This window comes from Pinus tabuliformis, chromosome 2_1 (genome assembly GCF_031772625.1).
Source record: "Pinus tabuliformis cultivar Carrire ecotype Pingquan chromosome 2_1, CPIR1, whole genome shotgun sequence".
NCBI lineage: Eukaryota > Viridiplantae > Streptophyta > Pinopsida > Pinales > Pinaceae > Pinus > Pinus tabuliformis.
Genome location: NC_142299.1, coordinates 410,746,191 through 410,774,075, shown reverse-complemented (window position 1 = coordinate 410,774,075; position 27,885 = coordinate 410,746,191). Strand labels below are relative to the sequence as shown.

The following is a 27,885-nucleotide window of genomic DNA, read 5'->3' as shown; positions in this document are numbered from 1 at the left end:
TTTTCTCTACCGCGTTCATCACCGATTTTTCAAAAGAAAACATAACCCTCACGCGAGGGAAATAAAATCGAGTAAAGGACAGTAGTTGTTAGAACACGAACTGGGAATATATAATCAGGGGCATCGCTGCCCTAATTTCACAGTTCATTGCAATCCTCCAATGAGTTTTTTTTTCAATCCTTTCAACATTATTTCTTTCACACCATATGGAACTCCTTGGGTCTTTGAAAGAGGTTACCTTATCTTCCTTACTAACCATAACACACAACTCCACTACAGGCCTCAAGAATATATCAAACTGCACTCCTAGAGGCTCTTCATCCACTCTAAATCTGGTAAAGAACCCTTCACAAAAGAGATTAGCTTGGTCTAAACGACTGGAAATCAAATCCCTAATTGACAGGGGCTTATCAGCCAAATTCATAGGTTCCAGCCCTAGTAGTCCTGGAAGCAACAAAATATTAGATTCCCCGCTATCAAATCACAGGAAATCCAACGGCATACAGAATTCTTCGAACTATGATGATTGGATGAGCAGACTGCGTAGACCCAATCCTTCCCCTAAGCAGAGTCTGGCGGGTAAATGGAGGGAATATCATGGTGCTAACGACTAGAGAGACCTGCTGGATCCCCTTGATGCAAACCTAAGGAGAGAGATTGTGAAGTATGGAGAATTTGCGCTGGAAACCTATGACGCTTTTAATTCTGACCCCCAGTCGAGCTCTTATGGTGGCTGGTGCCTCCCATGTGGGGAAGTTAATTCATTATTTGAAAGAGTAGCAGTTGAGGAACACTGGCTACAGGGTAACCAAATATCTCCATGCAACTCCCAATGTCCATGTTCCCAATTGGATTTCTAAACTATCGAATGAAACCCTAAAATGTCAGAAGTCTAACTGGATGGGATTTTTCGCTGTTAGTAATAACTTGGAAGAGATCAAAAGATTAGGTCGAAGAGATATAGTTATTGCATGGAGAGGCACCATGAATCCGCTTGAATGGGCCGAAAATCTCAAGACAGATTTAAAACCAGTTAAACTGTGTGATAATATTCATAACTCTGATCTTAACCCGAAACAGCGATGGCAAGGATCATAATAATAGCACGAAGAGCGCATCTGAGCAGGTTATGGATGAGGTGCAGAGACTGTTAGAATTATACGAGGGTATTACCATTACAGGGCATAGTCTATGAGCAGCTTTGGCGCTCTTGAGTGCATACCAGATTGGAGAAAACTTGGCATCAAACTCAACTAGTACATCAGTAGCAGTGTTCTCTTTTGGGGGACCAAGAGTTGGAAACCATGATTTCAAACAGAGGCGTGAAAACGTTGAGAATAGTAAATACGCATGATTGGATCCCTCGAATGCCCAGAATTTCTATGAATGAATGGCTACACAAGAAATCTCATGAAATATCAGATTCAAAGGGATTAATGGAAGCAATGGAGACAATGTCATTTATTAAGAATCATTAACTTTGATTCTCCATATCTAAAAGAGAACGTTGGTGTGAGTTGTTGTCACAATTTGGAAGCCCATCTGCACCTGGTCGATCGCTTTCAAAGCTCCGGGGTTCCGTTTTGACCCAATGCAAAGCGGGATTATGTTCTTGTTAACCTGTAATTTACTGAAAGATGAACTTAGGGTGCCTGCTACTCGGCACAATTTGCCAAGTCATTATCATACCGATTTCAGTTCCGATTTCAATCATAGCCCAATGCTATATCCACTTTAGTTGCCTTCTGCCCAAAAAGGGGCTTGGTGACTTGTGCAGCAACCTTCGAAACATAATATGAACAAGTGTTGGAGGCAGCGGTAGTCCCTGCCGGCCATGTCAAAGGAGAAACCTTGCCGTTAAATTTGTGTGATATGGGTATATTCTTAAATTAGATTTAGAGCGTATTTTTTTGCCATCATAATATTTAAATCATAATATTTAAATCCATGCGGAAGAAAATTATATTTGAAATTAAATCAAATTCAGAGTGAAATAACAAAACCAGCCAGGTATCAATTTTACTGTTTTCAAAATTATCGTTATAGTTCTAAAGTTAACAAGGGAATTCTGAAAAGACAAGACTTTCCCATGCCACCTCTGACACATCATTGCCTTTGTCCATGTTACAATGGATTTCTTGATCATTTATTTGCTTTTTTTCCGTTTCACACACAGAGGCTTCAAATTTTCTCTTTGCAATATTTGCTACATTTTCTTTATCCATATGCATGCTTGCATGCATAATGGGTTTCAATTTTATGGCCTTGACAACTATCATCCACTTTTGAGTGTGGTTCTCCAAGCTCTTCTTTCCTCTCAGGGTCTTGCTCATATATTCTCAGATCTGCTCCATATATTCTCAGATATGATGCTGACTTCTTTGCTTGTGACAACCTGATGTTGCATGCCATTTCCCCTTGCACCATGCTATTTCCCCTTCCACCAAACTCCACTTCCAGTAATTTCCATGCTTTCTTGGAAGTTGTAGCTTTTTCTACCTTGCACAAGCACTTCTCATCCAATGCTTGTTTTATAAAATTCAATGCTAAAACATCCCATACTGCATCATATGGGTTATTGGAATCGTACTCAATTAACTCTTTAGCTCGAATAAAAGTTAGCATCTTTATAACCCAATGATCAAAATATTCACATGTAAACATAGGAAGTGGTAGCAGATCAAAGATACACCAATCACCCTCGATTTCTTCTTTGTCTTCTGCTAGACTTCTCAATTCCTCGGCTACTTTCTAAACCTCTCTAACCATGGCAATGATCTTTACCTCTTCTTTTCGATTTCTTTTCTTAATATGCTTCTGTTGCGCTTTGTGACCCATGACTGTTGTTATGCCTTTTTTATAGCTACTTCGCTGATTGCATGAGGCTATCTTCCATATCGCCCCCGAAAAAAATTTGATTTTCAATATGCACCCCCTTAAGTCACAATCTTCACCGAAAAACTGTCATGCTTGACAAAAAACCAAATAATTGTGCAGATAGATAAATTTTTGCATAACCCTAAATTGTCTTGCCAATAAAACCCTTTTCCTTTTTTTTATTCTCTTAAAAAAAAACTCTTTTTCATAAATCACTCCAAAAAAACTTTAAAAAAACCCAAAATTTGTTCACCATACACTTTTTAATAAAAAGATTTTATCACTCTACTTTCCACTCTTTATAAATAACTCACACTATATAAAATCCCTAAACACTATATGAAAAGTCTTACCACCCATGAATATTTTATTGTGTGTTTGTTTGTTTTTTTTTTTTTTTAATTCCAAGAATATTGATACACTAAAATAATTCACAAAATTTGATTCAATGATGATGAAGATTAAATTCTAATAATTGAGAGAATTTTTTTCTTGCCACTCCTGAATATTTTATTGTGTATTTGTTTTTTTTTTTTTAATTCGAAGAATATTGATACATTAAAATAATTTACAAATTTTGATTCAATGATGATGAAGATTAAATTCCATGTTAATCAGTTAAACACTTAAACAAATTCAGACTTAGATGATAGAACCAACTTGATATCAACTTTAGTTCTTTTGAAATTTATTGTTATCAGTTTGCCACAACTTTGAAAAGAAAAACAATTAGATTCAGTGTATGAGACATCATCGCGGTTGGAGGACTAGTAGATCCACCTCTTCAAAGCTTCAAGTAGACAATATGATTTGCATGGTGCGCTCGCAGCTCTTTTTCATAGGGACCAGGGCACAGAGAGAAGCAATGTTTCCTTTTGCAGGTAATCATTCATGTTACTTCAAATATTTGCATATTGCTTTGGAGTATATTTTTGCAATAATATATAGGGAAATTGTTACTTCATACACATGACCAGTTTATCATACAACATGTAGAGATCATGACAAAATTGTAGGGTTTGGTCATTTTCAAGACTTACACCAAGTTTTATCTGTGTTATCCACTTCATATTTCAAGTGCTCCTCCCCAACTCAGGAAAAAGGACATTCTCAAAATTCGATACATAGTAGAAAGGTCAATTTCTGTCATATCCCAACATCTCCAATACTAATAGGTTCACGACAGATGGAGTGCTGATTTGACTTTGGCTCTCAGTGATGATGCTTGAATAGACAAATTTGTACGATGTGTGTACATTGTAATGAGAGATTCAAATTAACTCACATTAACAACTTTTGAAGTCATCATTTTTAAAATTACTGTATGAAATTTGGAAGAAAAAATATATGTAAACCCATGTCTGAAGAGTTTAAGTAGACAAGATTTGTGCCTTTAGTTGTTTATGGCAAGCGCAGTGAATATCTCAATGCCAACTCCATCGTTTTTATATTGTTGTTTGAGAAATTTGTGTTATTTTTCACAGAAAGGGAGGCGATGTTTTCTTTTCGAAAGAGTATCCAATTATGATCAATCTTGTCCTGTTCTATGTTTTCTCTCATAAATACATATTTCACTGAGAATCTAAAGAACAATCATCCTTCCCCATTGTGATCATATATTGATTTGGATTGCAGGGTAATGGATGTAGTTAAAATACACTCATATGCACACAACCAAAGAAAAATACATTGGCAATCCACTTGAACCTGCACGTCAAGGCCCTAATAGAGTGTAAAGTTCATAGTTAAATATTTAACCGCTTAACTTACCTAAAATATTAAAATAAACATGTGGCATCAATCAACCAAAAACATGTTGGGTAAGCATTTGGAGGCTTGCATGAAGCCCATGTGCCCCCTCTGCAAATGTGCCTTCTCTTATTGATTGTTGGATCCTTTGTGCATGGAGAAGTAAGGGTTATGCATATAAGTTAGGTTATGAGTATGATCTTGGGAAAAATTATCACTACACAAATTGCACTACGATATCACCTAACGCTTGAGATGAATCACACTATGATATCACCTAATGCTTGAGGCTGTCTTATGTTTCGTACAACCACCTCTTTCATGCACTGAGGTTGTCTTATGGCTCATAATGCCACCTCCTTCACACACTAGGTTGAGGCTATCTCAGCCTCTTGAGACGCTTCTCAAGAAGATATTCTTGGCCCTCTCCTTACTGAAATCTCTCAATCTCTTTCAGTCACTGACTCTGTTGGGTCCCTATAATACTAGTGATTACCCCATTACTATTGTAATTATACCCCTTATTTATATTGTTGTGCCCCCATTACCCCCATATTGTTATTAATGTGCCCATAGAATCCCTCTATTGTTATTTTTGTGGCTTTATATTATTATTGTTAGGTCGGCTGGATTATATTGTGACTCCATAGACTCCTATATATAGAAAGGAGGTTTTGTCATTTGAATCATCCAAGAATTGTTCATTTATGTAATGTAAAGGAGGTTGCCCCCTCGAAGAGGTTGAATTCTAAGGCGTTGATCTATCTTTTCTATCTTTTCTTGAGCTGGTTTCATAACATTTGGTATAAGAGCTTTGGATTCTAGGGTTTCGCTGCTCCAAACAGGTCATCATGGTCTGAAGATCTTTGGGTTGGGTGGTCTGAAGATCTTATGCTTGTGACTCTTGACATTGTAGGGCCAAACCAAATAAGAAAAGTGCTACCTATATATACAAAAACAATAAAAACCCACTAAAGATGACCCTTCCCAACTATAATTTCAATCTTCTAATATATTAGAAAATAATAAATATATGAAGCAACAATACTTCACCATAGGACTTCATCCAATGATGGTAGAATGGGAGTACTCGAGCGATAATAACGTGAGATAAGCCCATATTTTCAGAACTCGCTTCATGTGCCATTTTCACCATCTCTTTGGAATTTTCAAGGAATGCTTTGTAGGGAGGGCTTCTTATTCCCTGTGATTCCAAATGATTTTGTATTTTTTTGAGGCTTCCACCATACAAATCTTATCTCTTCAACGACTACTGTAATAATAAATATAAAAATGCTACAAAACCAGAAATCCACAACTGTCCTTCCATTATCTCAATATCTCTTCATGCCCTCACAATATTAATAGCCAGAGATTTATATAATATTCCAAACTCCAAAAAGTACCCTTAATTGCTGAGACTGTCTCTTTGGTATAGATGTTTAAATGTTTGTATGCATATATTTTTCTTAGTGCCATTGATTTATTCCCTCATTCTCTTTAACACAATCCAAATCTCATCGAAAATTATGACGTGACTGTAATTATTATGTAAGCGGTTGAGAGAGGCAGTGAAGCGATGGTCTATAGCCATGGAAGGTTGACAAAAGTGAAGTGGTGGCCTAGAAAATAAGCTGTCGAGAGAGGCAGTGAAGTGACGCTCTATAGCTATGGCAGGTGGACAAAAGTGAAGCAGTGGCCCATAACGGTGGGAAGTGGAAAAAAATGGTATAGTTATGTCAGACACAAATGGAACAAGTGGTATAGTTATTTCAATGTATATGTATGCCTTTTCACACTTCGGGTAGAAGGTGAATCTAGTTTTTCGAACTTTTCAAACTTCCCATAAAAAATTTTTAGTGTATTTGTATGTTGTAGTTTCAAAATTTTCAAACTTTTAGATAGAAAGGGAAAAAAAGGTACATGTGATTTTTCATAATTTGGATAAAAGTTCGTTTTGGGTGTGGAAAGTTGACAACCTCGCAATAAGGCTTCGAAAGTAATGCATTTTTTAAATTTCAAACGCGTTATCCTAAGTTTTATCAAAATTATACTCTCCTTGGAAATAAGATGTACAAACTGAAAGTTTGGATAAAAGTTAGTTTGGCAGAGTTTTTTTTTTTAAACATTGGTTAAAGAATGGAATGTATAACTGGATGAAATTAATTTAATACTACGTCAACACCTATTGATCGCTATAGTCCCTATTATGCCGAAGGCAGGGACTAATAATGACTTTTGGGTGCAAATGACAACCCCCTTTTAATCTTTCTCTCTCTGAACGTGAGGCTAGAAAAGGGTGGCTTGTACAACAACCTTCGAAATATAATATGAATCGTGACTTGCGAGTGTGAATGGTGGCCCCCTTTCTTCTTTATGAAAGTGAACTCCTCACTACCTCACCTAGCTCTTAGAGACACTAATGTCAATCTATATAGCGGTAGTGGCACACAATTATGTCACCATTCAAAGTTGTAATATTTTATATGTTTTCCGTAAATAACAATTTCACATGTGTTTTATTTATAATACTACGTCAGCACCTAGCTATCACTATAGCCCCTATTATACTAAAGGCAGTGACTAGTAACGACTTTCAGGTGCAAATGACAGCCCCCTTTTAATCTTTCTCTCTCTAAAAATGAGGCTGGAAAAGGGTGGCTTGTATAGCAACCTTCAAAATATAATAGGAATTATGACTTGCGAGTCTGAATGGTGGCCCCCTTTCTTCTTTACGAAAGTGAACTCCTCACTACCTCACCTAGCTCTCAGAGACACTGATGAAAATCTATATAGTGGTAGTGGCACACAATTATGTCACCATTCAAAGTTGTAATATTTTATATGTTTTACATAAATAACAATTTTACATGTGTTATATATATATATATATATATATATATATATATATATATATATATATATATATATATATGGTTTAATGGGTATATAAGCTGAACGTGTGTATAAATATAGGAGTGGTTGTATAAAATATATTATTATTATTATTTTGTGTTTTTTATTGTGTGTTATATTATGTTATAGAAGAATGTTTACATTATTATTATTTATGTCAAGTATAATTGGTTTCATAAACTATTTTTAGTATGGTGGACGTTAAAATATCATTTTATATCAAAATAGGATAATAAGTTGATTTTAAAGCATATAATTATAAATATGATTTAGCCAATAATTAGAATAACTTTAAACTAAAGACTTTTGTTGAATAAAGAAGTCTTTTGTTTACATTTTGACATGTTTATTTGAGAAGTATGTGGTATTACCATTAATATATATGGCTTTTATTATTTTCGAGGATTCAATTCTCATTATTATAATAATTATTATTATTTTCAATATATTTAATGGTTCATGGAAATATTTTTCTATTTTCTTTCACATTGCTGCATCATTGAAGCATCTTGATTCTTCTCCTTTTAGAATCTATTATGTCTATATTGTATTTTTTTTGCGAAGGATTGTTGGTTATTAAGAAGGGGAAATGAGGTTTTCATAACTAAGAAAAGTGTTCATCATAGGAGGTCTATTATCACTAAAGCAAGTATACTTTTGATGCCAATACTAGAATAGCATTTCATGTAGTGAGTGGAGGAAGACAAAATATTTATTGCACTATCTTTCATGAAGTGCAAACTCCTTTCATGGTTATTATTTCACGACATTTTCTACCTAGTGAAGAATATGGAGAAACTAGCTTTTCTATTTATTTGTTATATTTTTGAACTCATAAATTGTGTACTTTTAATGACTTTTTCTTCTTTCTTAAAAAAAATAAAATTTAATATATATTTATTTTCTCGTCAATTTCATTTTTCATTTTATTTTTTAAAGAATTGTTCGTTTATTGAACGCTATTAGAGTTTTGAATTGTGGAATAAACTACAATAGCTACTAAAATAGTTAGGAGCCAAGATGGATGTGAAATACCTACAAATAGTACGAAAGCGCTAAATCCTAAAATTTGTGGTTTATTTGAAACCAAAGAATTGGATAAGTATCTAGGTGTTAGAGAGGCAATGTATAAGAAAGAAAAAAAAATGATATGAAGATTCACAATTTTGAGATAGCTACTAATATACCTTATTTTCACTCAAAGCCCTTGGAATATGAATTGCGTGGAATATGAATGAGTTGGATGTGTCAACTCCTGCTTTGAGCAAAATAGCCTCTACACTTCACAGGGTCACACACTTTGGGTTGCTTGTCCATCTAGTTTCCCATTAGGTATTAATAAGACATTTGTCGGGAAAAATGATTAAGACATACAAAGAGATTTGTCAGTGTATACTAAAAAACTCAACAAACATAACCCATGATATTTCTTTTCTAAAACATGGAAAATGAGTATATTACAGTTTAATGAAATTTTCTATTATTCTTATATATAGTTGTATATATTATTAATGATTAACTAACTTTTACAATGTTTTCTAATTTTGTAAAAAAAATTCCAAAACTTCATAATATTTCATAATTTAATAAAAAAATCACAAAAATTTATCAAAATCTCACAATTCAATAGGTTGATTTATTAAGAGAGTTTCTTAAAATTTGCTCTTTCCCAAGAAAAAAAAATTTCTTTATTAAATTTAAATAAATGCTTATGTAGAATATGTCATTTTTACAAATAAAAATATAAACGATGTAACTAGTCCATTTCTAACACAAGACATGGTACTTAAAAAAATAGAACATATGGTGAGACAGCTTGATTTGTTGGGTGAAACCCACAAGGTCAAGATTCAAATCAGATTGAGTATATTGTCCTGCTATACTGTGTGACTCAAAAAATAAACACGAATCGACTCTTACCAAAATCATAAAAAATTAATATACATCTGCACCTCACCAAAATCATAATAAAATAATATACAAATACACAAACTATGCGCATTCCAACCCTTCCAAATTGCATCGCAATATCAAGTGCGAGTTTCATACCACCGATCAATGAAGTCCACGTTGACATAATATGCACGTACATCCCATGTTCCACATTGATGACATAGAAGGGATCGAAATGCATCCAACTTGTGCATCTCTCATATGAGTAACCCTATAAAATGGCATTAGTGTATTTTGACTAAAGAAAACTTCTGGTAATCATTGCCTTCTCCACTTCTACCTACAATACGAATCTCATACAGAATGTCAACGTGAAAGACGTTTGTTTAACTTTAGCCACACTCCTCACGGAAAAAATGAAATAAACAATTTTTATATATGTCACATTGACATAACTTTAAAAAGGCATTCGGATGCACCCAAACTATGTTTGCGCATAGATCCTCATCCTTTCAAATTTTATAGATCGAGTTAGAAATGGATTTAACTCGAGAAAGTGAGCTGATTATGACTACTAAGAAATAAGAATTTAAAACCGGAAACACTAAAACTTCAAATTAAAAAATGATCATAGAAATTATCTTTAATTAATTAATACATTATATCTTTAAGGATTATGTAAACATATAATAATTTATTAATTAAATATTATTGTATTATTACATTATCTTTAATTAATTAATACATTATATGTTTAAAGATTAAGATGTTCAAGATTTTAAAACATCTTGCAGTGATCATTTCTTCGATTTGCACTTGACTCTAGCTAACCTAGAGCATTAGCTGCGATGAAATGTTTTATTGGACAAAGAAAACCCTTTCTGATGGACCATTGCAAAATAACTTGATTGGTTAGGTTCTCAACGCTATACCTCATTGCTTTTTTGACCTTAGGATACCAATCCATGTCATCATATCTGAAGTAATATACCATTCTAATCTGTGTAGGACTTTATCAAAATCAATCTTGAGGAGCAGATCTTCTTGATGAATTTCTCTAGCCCACTAGATAGTTTTCAAGCTTAATTTTTTTGTGGTTAATGCCTCAGCAGAAGTCTTCAATGCCCTTTGTTGAATCCAAACTTTCTTGGGTGTGTTGAGAATGCTTTGGGCATACGAGAATGGCTGGAATCTAATGGTCACCAGTAGAACTGAGTTCCCTCAGCGAACCTGAGTTTTGTTTTTGCATTCCCGGAAGCATTAGCCTGCTCGCATACCCCACCCTGCCAATACCAAAATCCAAACAGGATTTAGTTTTTCATTTATGTTTTTCAGGCCAAGTTTTATCCGAGTATCTTTTCTCAACTTCCTCTGTTCAGGTAAGAGGTTACATCACATCCTGTGATTTTATGCTCCGTAATTTCCTTTCTTTTAATGGTTTGTTTACAGCGTTCAAACACTTGATTTAGACTTTCTATTTTTTAACCTCTTTTGAATGGTTTGTAAATATCTTTTAATGATCTTCACTTATATTTTAGTGATCTGATTCCTTTTTCAATGCAGTGGCTATTGACGGTTTTGACTTTGGCTTTGGTTTTTCATATCAGATACTATATCAGGTATTCCAGTGATCTCATCATATCTGAAGTAATATACCATTCTAATCTGTGTAGGACTTTATCAAAATCAATCTTGAGGAGCAGATCTTCTTGATAAATTTCTCCAGCCCACTAGATAGTTTTCAAGCTTAATTTTTTTGTGGTTATGCCTCTGCAGGAGTCTTCAATGCCCTTTGCTGAATCCAAACTTTCTTGGGTGTGTTGAGAATGCTTTGGGCATACGAGAATGGCTGGAATCTAATGGTCACCAGTAGAACTGAGTTCCCTCTGTGAACCTGAATTTTGTTTTTACATTCCCGGAAGCATTAGCCTGCTCGCATACCCCACCCTGCCAATACCAAAATCCAAACAGGATTTAGTTTTTCATTTATGTTTTTCAGGCCAAGTTTTATCCGAGTATCTTTTCTCAGCTTCCTCTGTTCAGGTAAGAGGCTACATCACATCCTGTGATTTTATGCTCCGTAATTTCCTTTCTTTTAATGGTTTGTTTGCAGCGTTCAAACACTTGATTTAGACTTTCTATTTTTTAACCTCTTTTGAATGGTTTGTAAATATATTTTAATGATCTTCACTTATCTTTTAATGATCTGATTCCTTTTTCAATGCAGTGGCTATTGACGGTTTTGACTTTGGCTTTGGTTTTTCATATCAGATACTATATCAGGTATTCCAGTGATCTCAGACCTTCAAGATTCAGGGTTTCCAGTTTGACACGCGCATTTTTGTTGAGAAAATTAAGATGTTCAAGATATGAAAGATCTGTCAATGTGTTTGATTCTAAGAAAAATTCCATGCATAGTTTTTCCAGTGATCTCAGGCCTTCAGGATTCACGGTTTCCTGCTTGATGCACCCATTTATGTTGAGATATTTTAGATGTTCAAGATTTGAAATGTCTGTCAATGTCTTTAATTCTAAGCAAGATTCTGGATTTGTGTTGACTTATATGTGTAGTGGCAATGTCTATCCGCTTGTGATTGTGGCACATCCATCATAACCTAATCAGTTTGCCATTGGGTTGACTGGGCGTTGTTTCAACACCAGCTTGTAGAAGTTCTTCCATGTTCACATTGTCACCCTACAGCAGGGAAAACCAGAGAGAGCTGTTGAAAAGGAACATGAGAGTTTGCAAAGGAAAACAGGATGGAGGAAAAAAGAAGGGACACATGGATCAGTTTTATAAACATCGGGCATCTTCCAGAAAAATAAGTAAGTTACTTCTGTCCTAGGAAGTTCACAGATTTATATTATGTAAGAACAAGAAACCAAAGACAAAGTTGCAAACTTATGATTTTCTTGGGTTAAAAGTTCATGTGTATAATCATTGGTGTGTATGCATTAGCAGCTTGTAGTTGAGCTTTCTGATACGGATTTATTATATAGACAACAAGGCTCCATTTTTATATCACCCAGAAGACACAAAAGATATAAATCGGTAACAAAGGAGGCCAATTAAAAATCTTTGTAACCCAATTAATTGTGTAAAATGAAGAATTGAAAATCGTATCATAACTCCAATATATGGAAGATGTGAGGAAGCAGTTTGATCATAAAAAACAGAAAAAAATAAAGACTGAATACAATATCTTGCTACTAACTATTAACATCTGTGGATAACATAGCATCCAGAGTAAATAACATTCATATTGATCATAAAGACATGATACACAACTCCTTTACAATGAAGAAATAACAATGATTTGATTAAAAGAAAACAGCATTAGAAAAGTCCAGATTTTCATAAGCATATAGCAGTAGGTTACGGTTAGATTACGGTGAGATCATCCCCAAGGCATCTGAATGTCTCCCTCCTTAATAGTCTTTTTCTTCTTCTTGTTTTCACTTTTCGCTGTTTGACTCCTATGCTCAGTCACTGCAGCTAGATATGTTCAACAGAGGCATCCCAGGGCGATATATCAAATTTGACTTATCCTCCATAACAGGTATTAGGCTCAAATTATTCTGCAAAATAAAATCAGATTATATCTATTGCAGCTTCAGGCAGAACCTTTTTGCGCTATTTTTGACACGTGGAACTACCTAAATCACGATTTCTTAATGCATTTGATTCATCTGATCTCAGATTCAAATGGAAAAGGTAAACCACTCATAAGATAAATTATATCAATCAAGTGAGAATGAATAGAAATTATATAAATAAACTGTATGTCGCATTCAAACTACAATGTTATATTGCATGCTGAAACTCATTCTCTTCCTCTTAGTCTTAAGAGAAACTACTCTGAGGAACAAGCATAAAGTAATTAGACAACGAAATCTCCCCACATACAACTGTAAACAGTGCATGCCCAAACCAATACTAATGACTGTCAATTATCACAACAACACTGGTTTAGAGGTTGCCTTCGAGTGTATAGCATAAAACCCATTTTCCAGCGCCTCCTTCAGAAGAATCAATCACAGCTCAAATAATAGAGCAAATCAATTGACACAACTGACTATAGAGAAAAAGTTTTTTAAGGTGTTGAACCACACCTCGTAAGATTAGTACTTGGCAAACATGGCTTTTACCGGTATCAGAATTGACCAAAGCTCTGGTTAGAAATTCATTGGCAGTAGAACCCACTTCCTTAACTCTCCACAACATATTCTCTGATTGCCCTTCTTTGTACCAGAAAGCCAGAGGACCATCCACGAACCAGCCAGGTAGTATAAGGTTGACTAATACTTCTGTGAACCTTGGTACTATTGAGGTGGCAATGCTGTATTCAAAAAAGTATCTGATCCGTAGTCCCTTCTTTGAGCCATGTGCTTATCCAAGGCATCTGAAGTCATGAATCTAATGCCTCTGCTTTCATTATTTTCAGACATGGAAGATTTAATCAACAACTTTGCCCAATAACCATTTAATGAATTCCAGAAAGTGACTTGCTTACACAAAACTTCTAAACCTAATCTTTTAGATTTGAATGAATTTCAGCACATTTTACACACATTGGAAAAGATATTCATCCATATGCACTCTTAAAATCTCAAATCTATTATACAATTTTTACAGAGAAGATATGCACCAATTTCTTAGTTTACCCAAACCAGGTCCTCAAGAATACCATATTACCATCTCCCAAAAGATTTTATACCCAAAGTTCCTGCTACTGCGCTGCCTCATAGAATGCACACTGTCTCCAAAGCATAAGAGTCTTGGTTCTCTTTGACAATGAAATCTATCCAAATATTTAATGAAAGACTTCCATACCCAAACTAATAACAATAGCTTCCATTTACACAGCCTCAGAAAGACAGCGGAGAGGTTGTTTTAAGCCTAGTGAATGTGGTATTGCCCTCAACAGTGATAAAGGCTCCCACAATATCAAACATTGCTCAATTAGTAAACAAAAAGAATGGAAAAATCACTGAAACAGTAAACAACTTTTCTGGCACTTCACTCATCATCATCCCTCATCAGGGATGAAAAGAAAGCATAAATGATTTATTGAGATTGAGAAACAGTGATTGATACCATTGACAAATTTTATTTAGGGTGTAAAATCGTTGCAGTCATGTTCGTCTATGAATGATCATTTTGGAGATGATAATTTTGATGTTTTGTATTCAGAAATTCATAACGCATTGAACTCCGGAAACAAAAAAAACCATCAAAGAAAATCCATCACTTTTCCTGAACTTTCTTGACAATTCTCCAGGGGTGCAAACGTTAGGGATAGTCTCTACAATTTGACTGCAATCTCCTCAATATCCGCCTCTATTTCCCTTGTATTGTCTTCAGGCGTATCAGTCATTAAACTGATAGCTTCATTCCTTTCCCAACGAGCCACAACTTTTCTGATTTATAATCAAAGGCAGCAAATTTAAAAATTTCACGCAGGCTTTACAAGGGGACTATACATCTATTATTAGTGACAACCTTTTTAAAGGATTTACGCTACAAATGATTCAACAACAGTTTAATACACTTTCATTCTAATACAATCGTGCCTTAATACCAACGGACAACCCCCTATGAATGTATGCAATAGCGGATCAGCGTTTAGAGTTCACACCCGGCCATCATAATTAAATAATAGAACTGTCTGCCGCAGACAGACTAGGCACACATTAATCTACCGCAGCAACGCTCTTTTCAGTAGAGTTCACACCCGACCATCATAATTAAATAATAGAACTGTCTGCCGCAGACAGACTAGGCACACATTAATCTACCGCAGCAACGCTCTTTTGAGCCCGCACTTGTAAGTTCAACTGGCCACCACACGTAGTTGAGAGCCCTCTCTGCGCAAACAGCTAGGAACCACTAATGAAAACCACGCAGAATAATGAAACTAACTCCGTATTCGACCAAACAGAATAATGAAACAGTCACGTATATACAGCATATAAGGTTTTACCATCGCCAAGCTGCCTTAATACACAGGTAATTATATATCACATGCAATCAATCACGCATGTTAGGAGCTGCGGAGATTCTTCAACTTTCTGGTGTATTTACTTCTTCTGTTACTGCTGCCACTGGTGCCTCTCCCTCAGCTGGAGCAACAATTGCATCGGTTTTGTTTCTGCATTCTCTGGGCACTCAAAATCTCTATGTCCCAGCTTATTGCATCTGTAACATTTTATTTCTCTGCCTCCTCCTCTGAATCTCAGAAAAATTATTTGTGATGAGTCATATTATGATTTACATCTTCAAGAAATACTTCGTATCCTTTTTCAAGAAATACTCTGTATCCTTTTTCCAATTATTTTGGCTGTGGCATCGCATGGGCCGTGTTGTGGTTACTCTCCGATGCCCTGTCATTGCGTTTTAGTGGTTGTTCTCTCTAATCTCGATGTCATTAATTGGTTGAAAAGGCAAAGACCAGCTGTGGGCAGCTTCTTGGCTATTCACAAGTTCATCTGATCTTAGTACTTTTATATCAATACAAATATGAGGTCTCCGTTTGCTTTTAAAAATAAGAAATTGTTATGGTGCAACCAATGACTATATGGTATCGTTTGTTGCTTGCAGTCCTGCCTACTGTGCTAGACATCACGAACACTCCAGATGATTCTCAGGTTATTTTGAAGGTACGCTATCTCATAAAAAATATTATCCAGTGCTTATGATGGTAGGTGGTAACATAAGTCTTGTCATAGATGTTCGATCCAGGTTTAAGAATTATGATGAATATAATCCAATCTTGCAGCATCCAGACCTATGGATAGTTATGTTTGGTTCGACAGTAGATTTTAATATATGTTTTTTTTATGGAAACAGGGAATTTACACAGACCGTATTCTTAATTTATGTCGATTATTAGCTGTGAATGTGGGGACATGTCATCTCATCAACTATTCTTTATCCCATGAGGTAAGAAAATCAGTAGTTCAGAAGCTCATTAAATAAAGGGGTTGTTTGACACGCTGGTGGATTGCAATTGACTGGTTCGGTTCAATATATTATGTGGTATGACCCTACTTGCATTAACAACACAGATGTTTGTGTCAAGATAGAAATATCTATGTACAGTGAAACTGGTTCTATTATTGGTTTGTAAAGCTTAAGTGTGACCATGGCAACATTGGCCATCTTAGTTTTCTTGAAGTATCCATGACTTGGTAAAAGCTTGAATTATACCAGGTTCATGGCAACAGGTTGAGGGATTCATCAGATGTTGCAACCTTGAAGCCCTGTGCCCTTACTCTTGTAGAAGGTAACCAATAACTCTGCTCCCCCATCTGAACAAGTCAGGGGAGACAGCTAGAAATTTTGTCTTGCCTTTCTTTAAAATATAAATGTTTTTATCTTGAGTATGCATATTCCTATGGTTTTAGTCGTGTATTGAGAACATATATTATTGAGAGCATCGTTGACTAGTCCCTGATAAATAGATTCCCAATCTCTGATAAAATTCTTCCGTTCGCATAATTTTTAAGTTTGTTTATAGGTATCAAGGGTTCAAATGCTTTTCAAACAATGGAGAAAATGGTTACATCGTTTTAAGAAAGAGTTCGTGGTGAGGTCTTAGTTATGACTGAGTGCCTCTGGATTATCTGTGGGAAGAAGAAATTACACAAATATTTTCTATATGCAGGGGAAGTAGGGAGATTTCACAAATTTTTCCCCCAAAAATATATAGAGTTAAAAATTAATAGATCGGATCTCTGAAATTGCAGGTAAAGGTAGCAATCCCGAATGGAATGAACAATTTGTTTTCATTGTAGCCGATGGGGTTGCTCAACTCACCTTAAAAATAATGGACAACGATAGTGGAAACGCGGATGACTTCGTTGGGGAAGCAAGGTGCAGATGAGTCTCCAGCATTATGATCTCAGTCATTTTTTCAGATCCTACAGTCTTTCATCATTTTTCAATATTTCTATTTTTTGATCATATATCTTTATATTTCTGATTGTGGTGCATAGCATTCCCCTGGAGGGAGTATTCATGGAAGGAAGCCTACCCCCGACTTCCTACAATGTTGTCCTTCCAGACCAGAACTACTGTGGGGAGATAAAAGTTGGCCTCACATTCACTATTAAGGTAGATTCTATATATGCATAGGCTCTTTATATCAGAAACATTTTTTTGCATGGTAATAGGATGGATTCATATTAGCTCTGGATCTTGACCAATCACTATAAATTTCATTTTCAAATTTTGTTTTACAGATGTAAGAAGATAATCTCAATAAAAAGTTTAAACTTATTCCTTCTAGATATTTTAAAGTTAAATATCTTTTTAGAATTTAATGGATTTAAGGATATAAAGGATCTATGGATATAAAGGATGTATTGTAGATTTTGAGAATATTCAAGATATATGAATAATAGAATTTGAAAATCTTAGGGAGCAATACAAAGTTTAAACTTTAAAGTTAAATACTTTTCTAGAATTTCATGGAGCCATGAATATGGTAGGTTTTGAGTATATTCAAGATCCATGAATATTGTAGAATATGAGAATCTTAGAGAGATTACAAATAAGATTAAGGTGAAACAGGGCAAACAAATTGACCAGACAGATTCTATCATATTCTCAAATTCTAAAATATTCCCAGAATTTATTATCAAATTAATTTAGATTCCATAACCCTAACATGTAATTGTGTTTTTTCATATAAATTCCCATCAAATTACTTCAATCCTATGAACTTAAATATGTTTTTTCATATTATGGTGATTGGAAATTGTAGGAAGAAGAAGATCGCTGTGAGGAAGCAGCAACGGAGGAGGTCGCAGGGTGGAAAGCAAGCTCCTACTGACCATTCCTTTCAATTGTTATGTTCAGTAGGTCACATAACATAGAAAACCTTCAAAGAAATCGAATGTACTGTCGCATCAAACGCAAGAAATTCTGAAATAGTGTTTATTGGGAGTATATCATTCTGAAATAATGTTTATTGGGAATATATCTGCATCTTTCCTCGCCTATGACTCTCTTTTAGTGTCGCATCTAACACATAAATTCTGAAATAGTGTATCCACATCGTTCTTGGACTATGACACTTTTTGTGTGGTTTGATGTTTATCTTTTCTACCAATCATTGAAACTCTTCATGGAAACGTTGTGATTTCTCTAGAGACTATACAGAATGGATTTCCGCACTTTATGCCTTATGGCGTTTTCTTTGCAACATCTGCTGCAAATGCTAGTTTATTAATTAAATATTATTGTATTATTAGATTATCTTTAATTAATTAATACATTATATGTTTAAAGATTATGTAGAAATATAATGTATTATTAATTAAATATTATTATATTAATAAATCTGATTAAAAAGAAAAGTATAAAAAAAATCTACATAATATATAGATAAATTAACGAATTTTAATATTATATAACTAATAGTTTATATAGATTATTCTTACACATATTTCATAGAATTTATTTGAATAATATGGAAAGGCTTTAATGGTCAGAAATTTTATGATATAGACTTAACTTTTAGTTAATTTAGATATAAATTTTAAAAATAAATTTCATATGATACATTCTAATATTTCATATAATTTTAAAATATATAGGTATAATTTTTAATTAAATTTAACCCAAGGGTTTCACCAAAAAATATTATATTATGGATTTTCTTTGTAAAATATAATTTATATTACTAAAAGAAACAATAAATCAATTATAATGCGAAAAGAAGATATGAGGAAAAATAAAAAGGAGAGAAAATTCAATAAATAAAAGAATGAGTAAATAAGATTAGAATTATAATTTAGGGAAATGAAGACTGAATAAGGATTTACTGGAAAGGAGATTAAAAATAAGGGGAAAGACTCTTGATGTCAAGAATTAATAATAGAATTCTAACAATGATTGGACTTGTAGTTATCTTCTCAATTAAAATGTTTAAATTGTTTTTATTTTAATAGTTTTTTATAATTAATTATAAAATAGGAATAATTAGTTGTTGATTCTAGGATTTTACTTTCTAGTTTTTTCAATGTAAGATTTTGCACAAAAGCTATATTCTTAAAAAAATTGCAAGGTTTAAAAATAATTTCAATGTTTTTCTTTAATAAATCTTCTAAATATGACGATGTGTCATGCCATGGATATACATGAGGGAAATTTGTGCTAGGAGTGGCATAGTGGAAGGAGATGTTCTTGATTTCAAAAAGAAAGTTATGTGAAAGTTTTGTTAATTTAAGAGATGGATTAACTATTGATTAGGAATGAGTTACTAAGATGCTCCCTTTTCTTATTTAGAGAAGTGGGGTCAATGACTTGAGCAAGAAAGAGTTTAGAATAGATTTTAGTTGGATAGTTGTGGGTATGAAATTTATTGTTAAAATAATTATAAAGGAAAATAATTTTTCATGTTTTTTATAACAAATTAATTGTAAATAAAAAAAATATTTAAATCATTTTTATAGAATTCCATTTATATGGTGGGAAGTAGATTTACATATCATTGCCTCAATAAAACAAGAAGCCCCTATTCAAGTTGAATGGGAATCTTTTGGTACTTTCCATGAAATTCATGAACATTAGCGAATAAGGAAAGGTAGAATTGGGAAATTCCTAATACATATAGGGAAACTTAGTCCATGTCACTAAAGTTAGAAATTATGCTTTGTAAAAAATTGCATAAAAAGTTATAAGTTACATCGGCTAATGCAAAATTAATATTGTCCAATAGGCAAATTGAATCATAAAGTCTTGCATTAGCAAGAAATAATAAATTGCGATGTGAAGTGGATAATTTTGGTGGATATTAACCACTGGTAAGTCTACACATTTATATTTTTACTCCTACGTAATTGTTGAGGAAATATAAATATTGGTGGGAACTAACTTCTCATAGGTATATTTATTTCATCTTATTCCTATCCATTTTTTAAGCAAATACTTTCTTGAATTATGGTGGGAAGTAACTTATAATAAACATTTTTTTTTGTTGTAAGCTTGGTGGGACTATCTCTTCATCATGTGCAATATATCATGCTAATAAGGGAACATAATTGAATGACTCACTTCACATAAAGAGTGCCTTAATAGAACACCCTATCACCCTTTGTCCAAGAATTAGAGAACGCAGACACAAAACCAGAACGGAATACAGACACTTAGGAACTTTCTCATTCGATTGCCAAAGATGCTTTTTATACACAGTGGAGAAGATTCTCGAGTCAGTGACAGTGGCTTCTTGAGGAAGCTATATGACTCTCGAAACTTCCTCCTGAATTCACCAGAGGGAACTAGACTGTGCATTTAATGCAAGTGGTTGGAATTAATGGTTTCTAACACTCCCCCTTAATTCCAACGATATGAAAAATATGTTATAGCACAATACATAAGACACTGTAAACATACTGTTAATTGGCATGCCTGCTGGTCTAAGTCTCAACTAGGCTTTCAACGTAATCTTGATTTTCTGCAACACATAACTTACTTGTACAAAACTCAAATTTTTCCTTCCCAAGTGGCTTAGTGAATATGTCTGCTACATTCTCATTTGTATTACAGTTTATTAGGGCAATTACTTGTGATTGGAATTTTTCTCTTATAACATGATATTGTGTGTCTATATGCTTTGACCTTGCATGACATACAAGATTGTTCCCCAGTTTGATGGTGCTTTGATTATCACATCTGATCACTCTCGGTTCTTGTTGACCTTCACCAACAACTTAAAGTATTCTTCTGAGCCATATAGATTCATAGGTGGCAGTACATAATGCTTTATACTCTACTTCAATTGATGACAAGGAAATTGTTTCCTATTTCTTACTACTCCATGATATAGCTCCCGATCCTATATTGAAGACGAATCCAGTGGTGGATTTCTTATCATCTAGATTTCCAGCCTAGTCAGAATCAAAATGACTTGTCAATTCAACATTACAAGCATTAGTATATTCAATACCAAAATTGATAGTTCCCTTTAAATATCGAAGGACCTCTTTTGCAATTATCCAATGGCTTTCATGAGGCTTAGCCATGAATTGACATATTCTTACTGAATAAGCAATGTCTGGTCTAGTGGTAGTGAGATAATTTAGACTTCCCACTAATTGTTGATACAATGTTCCATTCACCTCTTTTGTTTCATCTTCACTTCTCAATTTGATATTTTGTTCCAATGAAGTACTTACTACTTTACATCCATTCATATGAAATCTTTTTAGTACTTCATTTGTACATTTGCTTGGTGTGATTAAAGTCCTTTGAGCATCTCTCCATACTGCAAGGCCTACACAATAGTTTATCTGACCAAGATCCTTCATCTCAAATTCCCTTGATAACTTCATTTTTATATCTTTAATCAATTTATCAGCATTCCCTGTTATTATTAGATCATCAACATATATAGAGAGTAATACTATATACCCATTTATATCTATCCTAACATATAAATTAGGATCATTTTTTCTTTTGTTTGATGCCAAAGCTCTATATTTGACATGTCTGTTGATGCGAAATCTTGATGCTCATTCTTCATAACATCCATCTTGTATAATCCTCCAACTCTTATTCCTTTTTTGCAACAACCTTATAGTTGTCCTGTACATATTTTACCAAACAATGTGATTTCACAAATTCAACTTTTAAATGTTGATCTGCAATAGTAGAGACTGAAATTAAGTTCTTTTTTAATCCTGGAACATACACCACATTTTGAATTTTTTTTTTCTTGTCCATTAGGCATCATAACACTTATATCACCATATCATTTAATTTCATGTGATCTATTATTGTTAGGATATTCCAACACATAGGAAATAGTTAAGTATAACTTGGTCTAGTGTAGAGTTAGGTAAAGTGTGTTTCCTTACTATGTAGTTTTGTAACTTACAATTCGGCGGTTATGATATGTAGTGATCCGACAGTTCATTCTCTCCTTGGTATTACTGACACTTGATCATGACTTAACACCCGATTGGTCCATGATATCTATTTAAAGAGCGTGGAGGGTCATTGGTATGGTAACCATTCTTGAGAGAAGCTTATGTAAATTTTCGTTCTTTTATTAATAAATTGCCTAAAGTGGCCGCATTTGCTCATACCGTGGACTGTTTCACTCTTTGAGCATTTTAACCACACTAAGAATACTGGTTATTGATCTATGATCTGTTTGTTAGCGGTGTCCTTTGGTGTTCTATCTGAGGAACTTACCCTGTAAATTCCTACATGGTATTAGAGCTATTTGAGGGCCGCATCCATTGGTGATCCAAATCTGAAGTTGGTAGAAGTGCATCCGACTATCGTTTCCTAGATCTATTGTTTCTGACTACTCTTTTGTGTTAAGATAATCTGTTCTAGTGAGGAACCCCTTTCATTTGACAAGAAAAGGGTTCTAGTAGCCCTAGCTACGCCATTTTTAACATTTGGAGGTATACAATGTTTATTTGTAGTTTTTATTTATTTTCTCTCTGTTTATTTCGATTTATTTAGCTATTTATTTTTTATTACTGGGTCTATACCTTTCATTTCTGCGTATGCTCTTTGCCCCGCGAATCTATATGATATAGGCAAATTAGAAACATAAAGGAATGATTTTTCTCATGCGTATGCTCTTTTCCGCTGCGCCTTAGTGTGATCTCAGAAAATCATAAACATTGAGGAAAATATTTAGTTTCTGGCTAAAGCTAACTTCAAGCCATAAGGTTTATCTTTTTTTGTATGTCCATGTTGGGTTTTGTGTTTTTTGTTTTGTAGGAAAAAAAGAGCTTTCTTAAACTAAGCACGCACCTCAAAGCTTCAGTGACTAAGAAAAAAAAAAAAACCCTTATTCTTTTCCAAAAATTACTGAACTTTTAAACTAGTTCAGTTGGTCCAAAGTTACTTTATGAGAATAGAGGTCTTGAGTTCAAGTCCTTCTTTTAGTTGAGTTACTTTTTCAAAAAGCACATGTAACTTATGTTTTAAAGTTACTTTATGCAAAAGTGTTCTCACCCATTAGAAAAAGTGAGTCACTTATAATTCTAAAGTCTCTTTATCTATTATTTAAGTTACAATTTAGTGGGTAGCTCATAAAGTACCATTGTAAAAGTGACTTTCACTTATTTATAAAAGTCAGTCACATAAAGTCTTTTTTTAAGTGAGCTAATTAGATTAAGTTCTAGAAAAGTGGGGTTTTTTTTTAATATAACATTATCATTCATTTTCGCACATTCACGCACTTCATCGGCATCTTCAACAACTTTTAATCAAAAAGCCATAACTTCTTCATTCGGAAGCCGTTTTCAGAGCCGCTTTTTTTTAATAGCTTATTTTTTCAAGATATTTTCATTGGAACACTTGTTTTTAGCATCTAGAGCTTCAATTTATGTTAAAATGGAAAGTCCATGCCAAGATATTCTTGACAACAACAATTACTTCCAATGGTGGTCCTACATTGGATTTACATAGAAGTAAAGGTCTTTACAGAATACCTCAGGCCAAGAAACCAAACGTAAAGATGAAGATAAGGCATCCAAATGTGAAAATAGGCAAGATCAAGCACATGGGTTGATAGGGTGTCTATTTCTCCAGACCTTAGATTCCATATCACAGAACTTGATACCCCTAATGAAGCAATGAAACAACTCACTAAAGTTTTTGGAATTAAAAATGAAATTAGAGCCCATCAACTTGAAAATGGGTTGGTTACGTTGGACCCCAATAATTTTTCTTCCATTGAATATTTTTTGTCCAAGTTCAAGACCCTTAGACTTCTCTTGGAAGGTGTTAAGGTTAGGAAAGAATATGGTAGCCTTATCTATTCTATTCTTACTAAGTTGGGACCAGCCTACTCTATGCTTGTTTCAACCTTCCATTCTACAAGAGAAGCCTTCATTTCTCAAGGAAAAGACTATAAGTTCCCTTCCTTTGCTACCTTTTGTGATTCTTTAATAAGAGAACAAGAAAAACTCTTACATCTTGGTCTTCTTAATCTTGGAAACTCTTCCAAGAAAGCCTTAGCCTCCCAGCAGCAACCCAATTCAAATAATCCTAAGAAGTTGTATCCTAAAAAGAATGGTCCCAAACCGAAAAAGGGTCCTAAGTAATTTCAGTCTGAAAATGAAAAGTCATTTCAACAAAATGATAAGGAAAATAAAAACAAAGGGAATAAGACTAATAGACATTGCCACGTTTGTAATCGAGTTGGCCACTTAAAATCCAAATGCTTTAAGAAGATGGAAGCCTTGGAAGAAAAAATGAAGAAGCATAACATCCATTTGGAGCACTCTTCAACTTCAACTTCATCTTCACGAATAACACTTTCTGCATGTGGTATTCGAGCATCTCGGTCTAGATATGCACTAAATGTATTTGATTCCTCTCATTCTCATGAGTGGCTCATTGATTCTAGAGCTTCTTATCACATGGCCAAAAACAAAGCCATGTTTTCTTCTTTAAATGATTGTAACACCAAAAATATATATGTTGGTGATGATAGATCTCTTACTGTTGTAGGGACTGGAACTGTTCATATAGGCAATGGTCAATTTAATGATGTATTATGTGTTCCAACCTTATCCTGCAACCTTCTAACTGTATATTAGATAACTCATTCAGGTGAAGGTAAAATCATTGAATTTTCACCTCACGTTGTTGTAATTAAGGACCTAAGAGATCCTAGACAGATTTGAGCTACTGGTGACAACTCTTCCAATGGTATCTTGCAGAGATGGTGTTTGTTCTAGATTTGTACTCGGAAAACATTATCGGGATATCTTTGAAAATGTGCCTCCTAGCATGCCTCAACCCCTTTACGGCTTGTGAACAATGATTTATGTGGTTCACTTCCAGTTGTTTCATTCTTTGGCTATAAGTATTTCTTAACTTTCATTGATGATTTCTCCATACGCAGTTGGGTATACTTCTTAAAACTCAAGAGTGATGTATTTAACATGTTCTTGGCCTTTAAGGCCTTTGTTCAAAAACAACCTCGACATCAAATTCTTAAGCTAAGATCTGATAATGGTGGAGAATATGTTAACAATAAATTCATCAACCTTTCCACTGAGAATGGAATTCAAATGCAACATACTATTCCATATACTCCACAACAAAGTTGTGTAGCTGAAAGGCAGAATCACACCTTCAAGGAAATGGCTAATTGTATGCTTCAATCTAAAGGACTTAGTCTTACCTTCTGGGCAGAAGCAATTAATTGTGCAAATTACATAGTAAATCACACTCCTACCAAGGTTTTAAATAATATCACTCCAAAAGAAGCATGGAGCTCAATTAAACTAGATGTAAGTCACTTTCGTGTTTTTAGAAGTGAAGCATGGGCCCATATTCTAGATGAGAAACATAAATCTTTAGAACCTAAGAGTGAAAAAATGTATTTTTATTGGATATTCTGAAGATGTCAAAGGATATAGACTTATTCCACTTAAGTCCAAAAATGTTATCATTAGAAGAGATGTAAAGTTTCCTGAAAATATATCGGCCTACGAGTCTAGTTCTACGGATGTGCCACTTCTCTCTATCCCTTCTACTTTTGAAAATATATATTCTTCAGATGATGACAGCGAGGATGACAATCCTCCCCCACCTTCTTAGGATCCTCCTTCAGCTCCTCAGCTTCCAAAATGGGTCTATGCTACTCGGGATGCAGCAAGTGCTCTTGCTGGTGATCCTACAGATAAGTGACATACACGTTCTCAATTCGATAGAGCCTCTTCTTTACTGGCTCAAGCTTTAGCAAATTATGATGTTGACACCTTTGCAGAAGCTTTAGGCCATCCAAATTGGGGCGCAGCTATGAATGAAGAATATTGTTCATTATTGGCAAATGATACATAGCATATTCTTCCTCTATCAAAGGGACAAAAACTTGTTAAATGCAAATGGGTTTACAGAACCAAGTATGGACCAGATGAAAAATTTGATAAACATAAATCTTGTCTTGTTGCTAAGTGTTTTTCACAAGTAGAAGGCATTGACTATATTGAAACCTTCTCCCCTATTGCCAAAATGAACTCTATTTGCCTTGTTCTTTCCCTTCCTCTCTCTTTCAAATGGGAAGTCCATCAGATGGATGTTAAATCTATCTTCTTGCATGGGGACTTGCATGAAGAAATCTATATAGAACAACCTACTGCTTTATACAAACAGACTCCAACCTTGTATGTTGGCTTAAGAAATCCCTTTATGGTCTCAAGCAAGCCCCTCGGGCTTGGTATGCCAAAATGGATAGATTTCTTTTAGAAATTGGCTCTTCTAGGTGTCATTCTGACAATAATGTCTACACCACAAAGTGGGAAAGTCTCTTATCATTCTTATTCTTTATGTCGATGATCTTATCCTTACTAGTGGTGATCCCAACCTTATAAATCATGTGAAATCCAGCCTTAAAAATAAGTTTGCAATGACAGACTTAAGACACTTGCATTATTTTGTTGGTCTTCAAGTCTTACAATCCAAGGAAGGTATTTCCCTTTCCCAGTCCAAGTATGTCTGTGGTCTTCTACGCCATTTTCACATGGAAGACTGTAAGCCAAACTTTCGGTCACTTGTACTTACCCTGAAGTTGATGCTACCTTATACCGTCAACTTGTAGGAAAACTTTTGTATTTGACCCATACTCGTCCTAACCTTTCCTTTGCTATTGGCCTTATTGCTCGGTTTATGCAAAACCCACATGAAAGTCATTGGAAAGAAACTAAAAGAATACTTCATTATGTTTGAGGTATAGTTAAGTTTTAGATTCATTACAGTTCAGAAGCATCTCCTCTATTGGTTGGTTTCACTAATTCTGATTGGGCTGGTGACCCTGATGATCAGAAGTATACTGCACATTATGTGTTCACTCTTGGTTAAGGACCTGTTACATGGGCTTGCAAGAAACAAAGTGCCATTTCTCTTTCTTCAGCAGAAGTAGAGTATCGTGGTGCCATAGAAGCTAGTAAGGAAGCCCTGTGGCTTCGTCAGATCCTATCAGAGTTTGGTTTTTAGTAGCAACATCCGACTACACTTTGGTGTGATAATAAAAGTGCCGTTCAACTATGTAAAGATCCAGTCCAACATCAACGTAGCAAACACATTGAACTGCACAAGCTCTTCATCAGAAAGCTCATTCATGACCATGTTCTTGAAGTGCAATATTGTTCAACAGATGATCAAGTTGCAGACATCTTTACAAAGGCTCTCATAGAGGCAAAGTTTTCTAAACTTCGATTTATGGTTGGAGTTCAGGAAGTTGTCACTAAGGGGGGATAGGCTCTAATGCCTCCTTCTTTTTCCTATTGTGTCACATTTGTACATCCTTCAATCCTATCCCAAGTTGTTCTTAAGGGGGGATGTTAGGATATTCCAACACATAGGAAATAGTTAAGTATAACTTGGCTTATGGTAGAGTTAGGTAAAGTGTGTTTCTTTACTATGTACTTTTGTAACTTACAATCCGATGGTCATGATATCTAGTG

The 27,885-nt window shown here is 34.4% G+C and overlaps 1 protein-coding gene and 1 long non-coding RNA gene across 2 annotated transcripts; both read left to right on the top strand.

Moving 5' to 3' along the window:
* The first annotated feature begins 10,929 nt into the window (after positions 1–10,929).
* LOC149200660 (uncharacterized) lies at positions 10,930–11,962 on the top strand. Its single transcript, XR_016253379.1, has 3 exons — positions 10,930–11,054; positions 11,212–11,478; positions 11,663–11,962. It is a non-coding gene; the product is annotated as an uncharacterized LOC149200660 (long non-coding RNA).
* Positions 11,963–17,194: 5,232 nt separating this feature from the next.
* LOC149200659 (elicitor-responsive protein 3-like) lies at positions 17,195–18,482 on the top strand. Its single transcript, XM_089399616.1, has 3 exons — positions 17,195–17,311; positions 17,434–17,551; positions 18,204–18,482. The coding sequence occupies exons 1-3, from the start codon at positions 17,265–17,267 to the stop codon at positions 18,270–18,272; spliced, it is 234 nt and encodes a 77-aa protein (XP_089255742.1). The 5' UTR covers positions 17,195–17,264; the 3' UTR covers positions 18,273–18,482.
* The last annotated feature ends 9,403 nt before the right edge of the window (positions 18,483–27,885 follow it).

Bases quoted from the DNA above. Each gene is read 5' to 3' on its own strand.
- LOC149200659 (XM_089399616.1), top strand. From the start codon at position 17,265: ATGGACAACGATAGTGGAAACGCGGATGACTTCGTTGGGGAAGCAAG. The intron at 17,312-17,433 runs GTGCAGATGAGT...TGTGGTGCATAG, and splicing joins GACTTCGTTGGGGAAGCAAG to CATTCCCCTGGAGGGAGTAT. The intron at 17,552-18,203 runs GTAGATTCTATA...TGGAAATTGTAG, and splicing joins GCCTCACATTCACTATTAAG to GAAGAAGAAGATCGCTGTGA.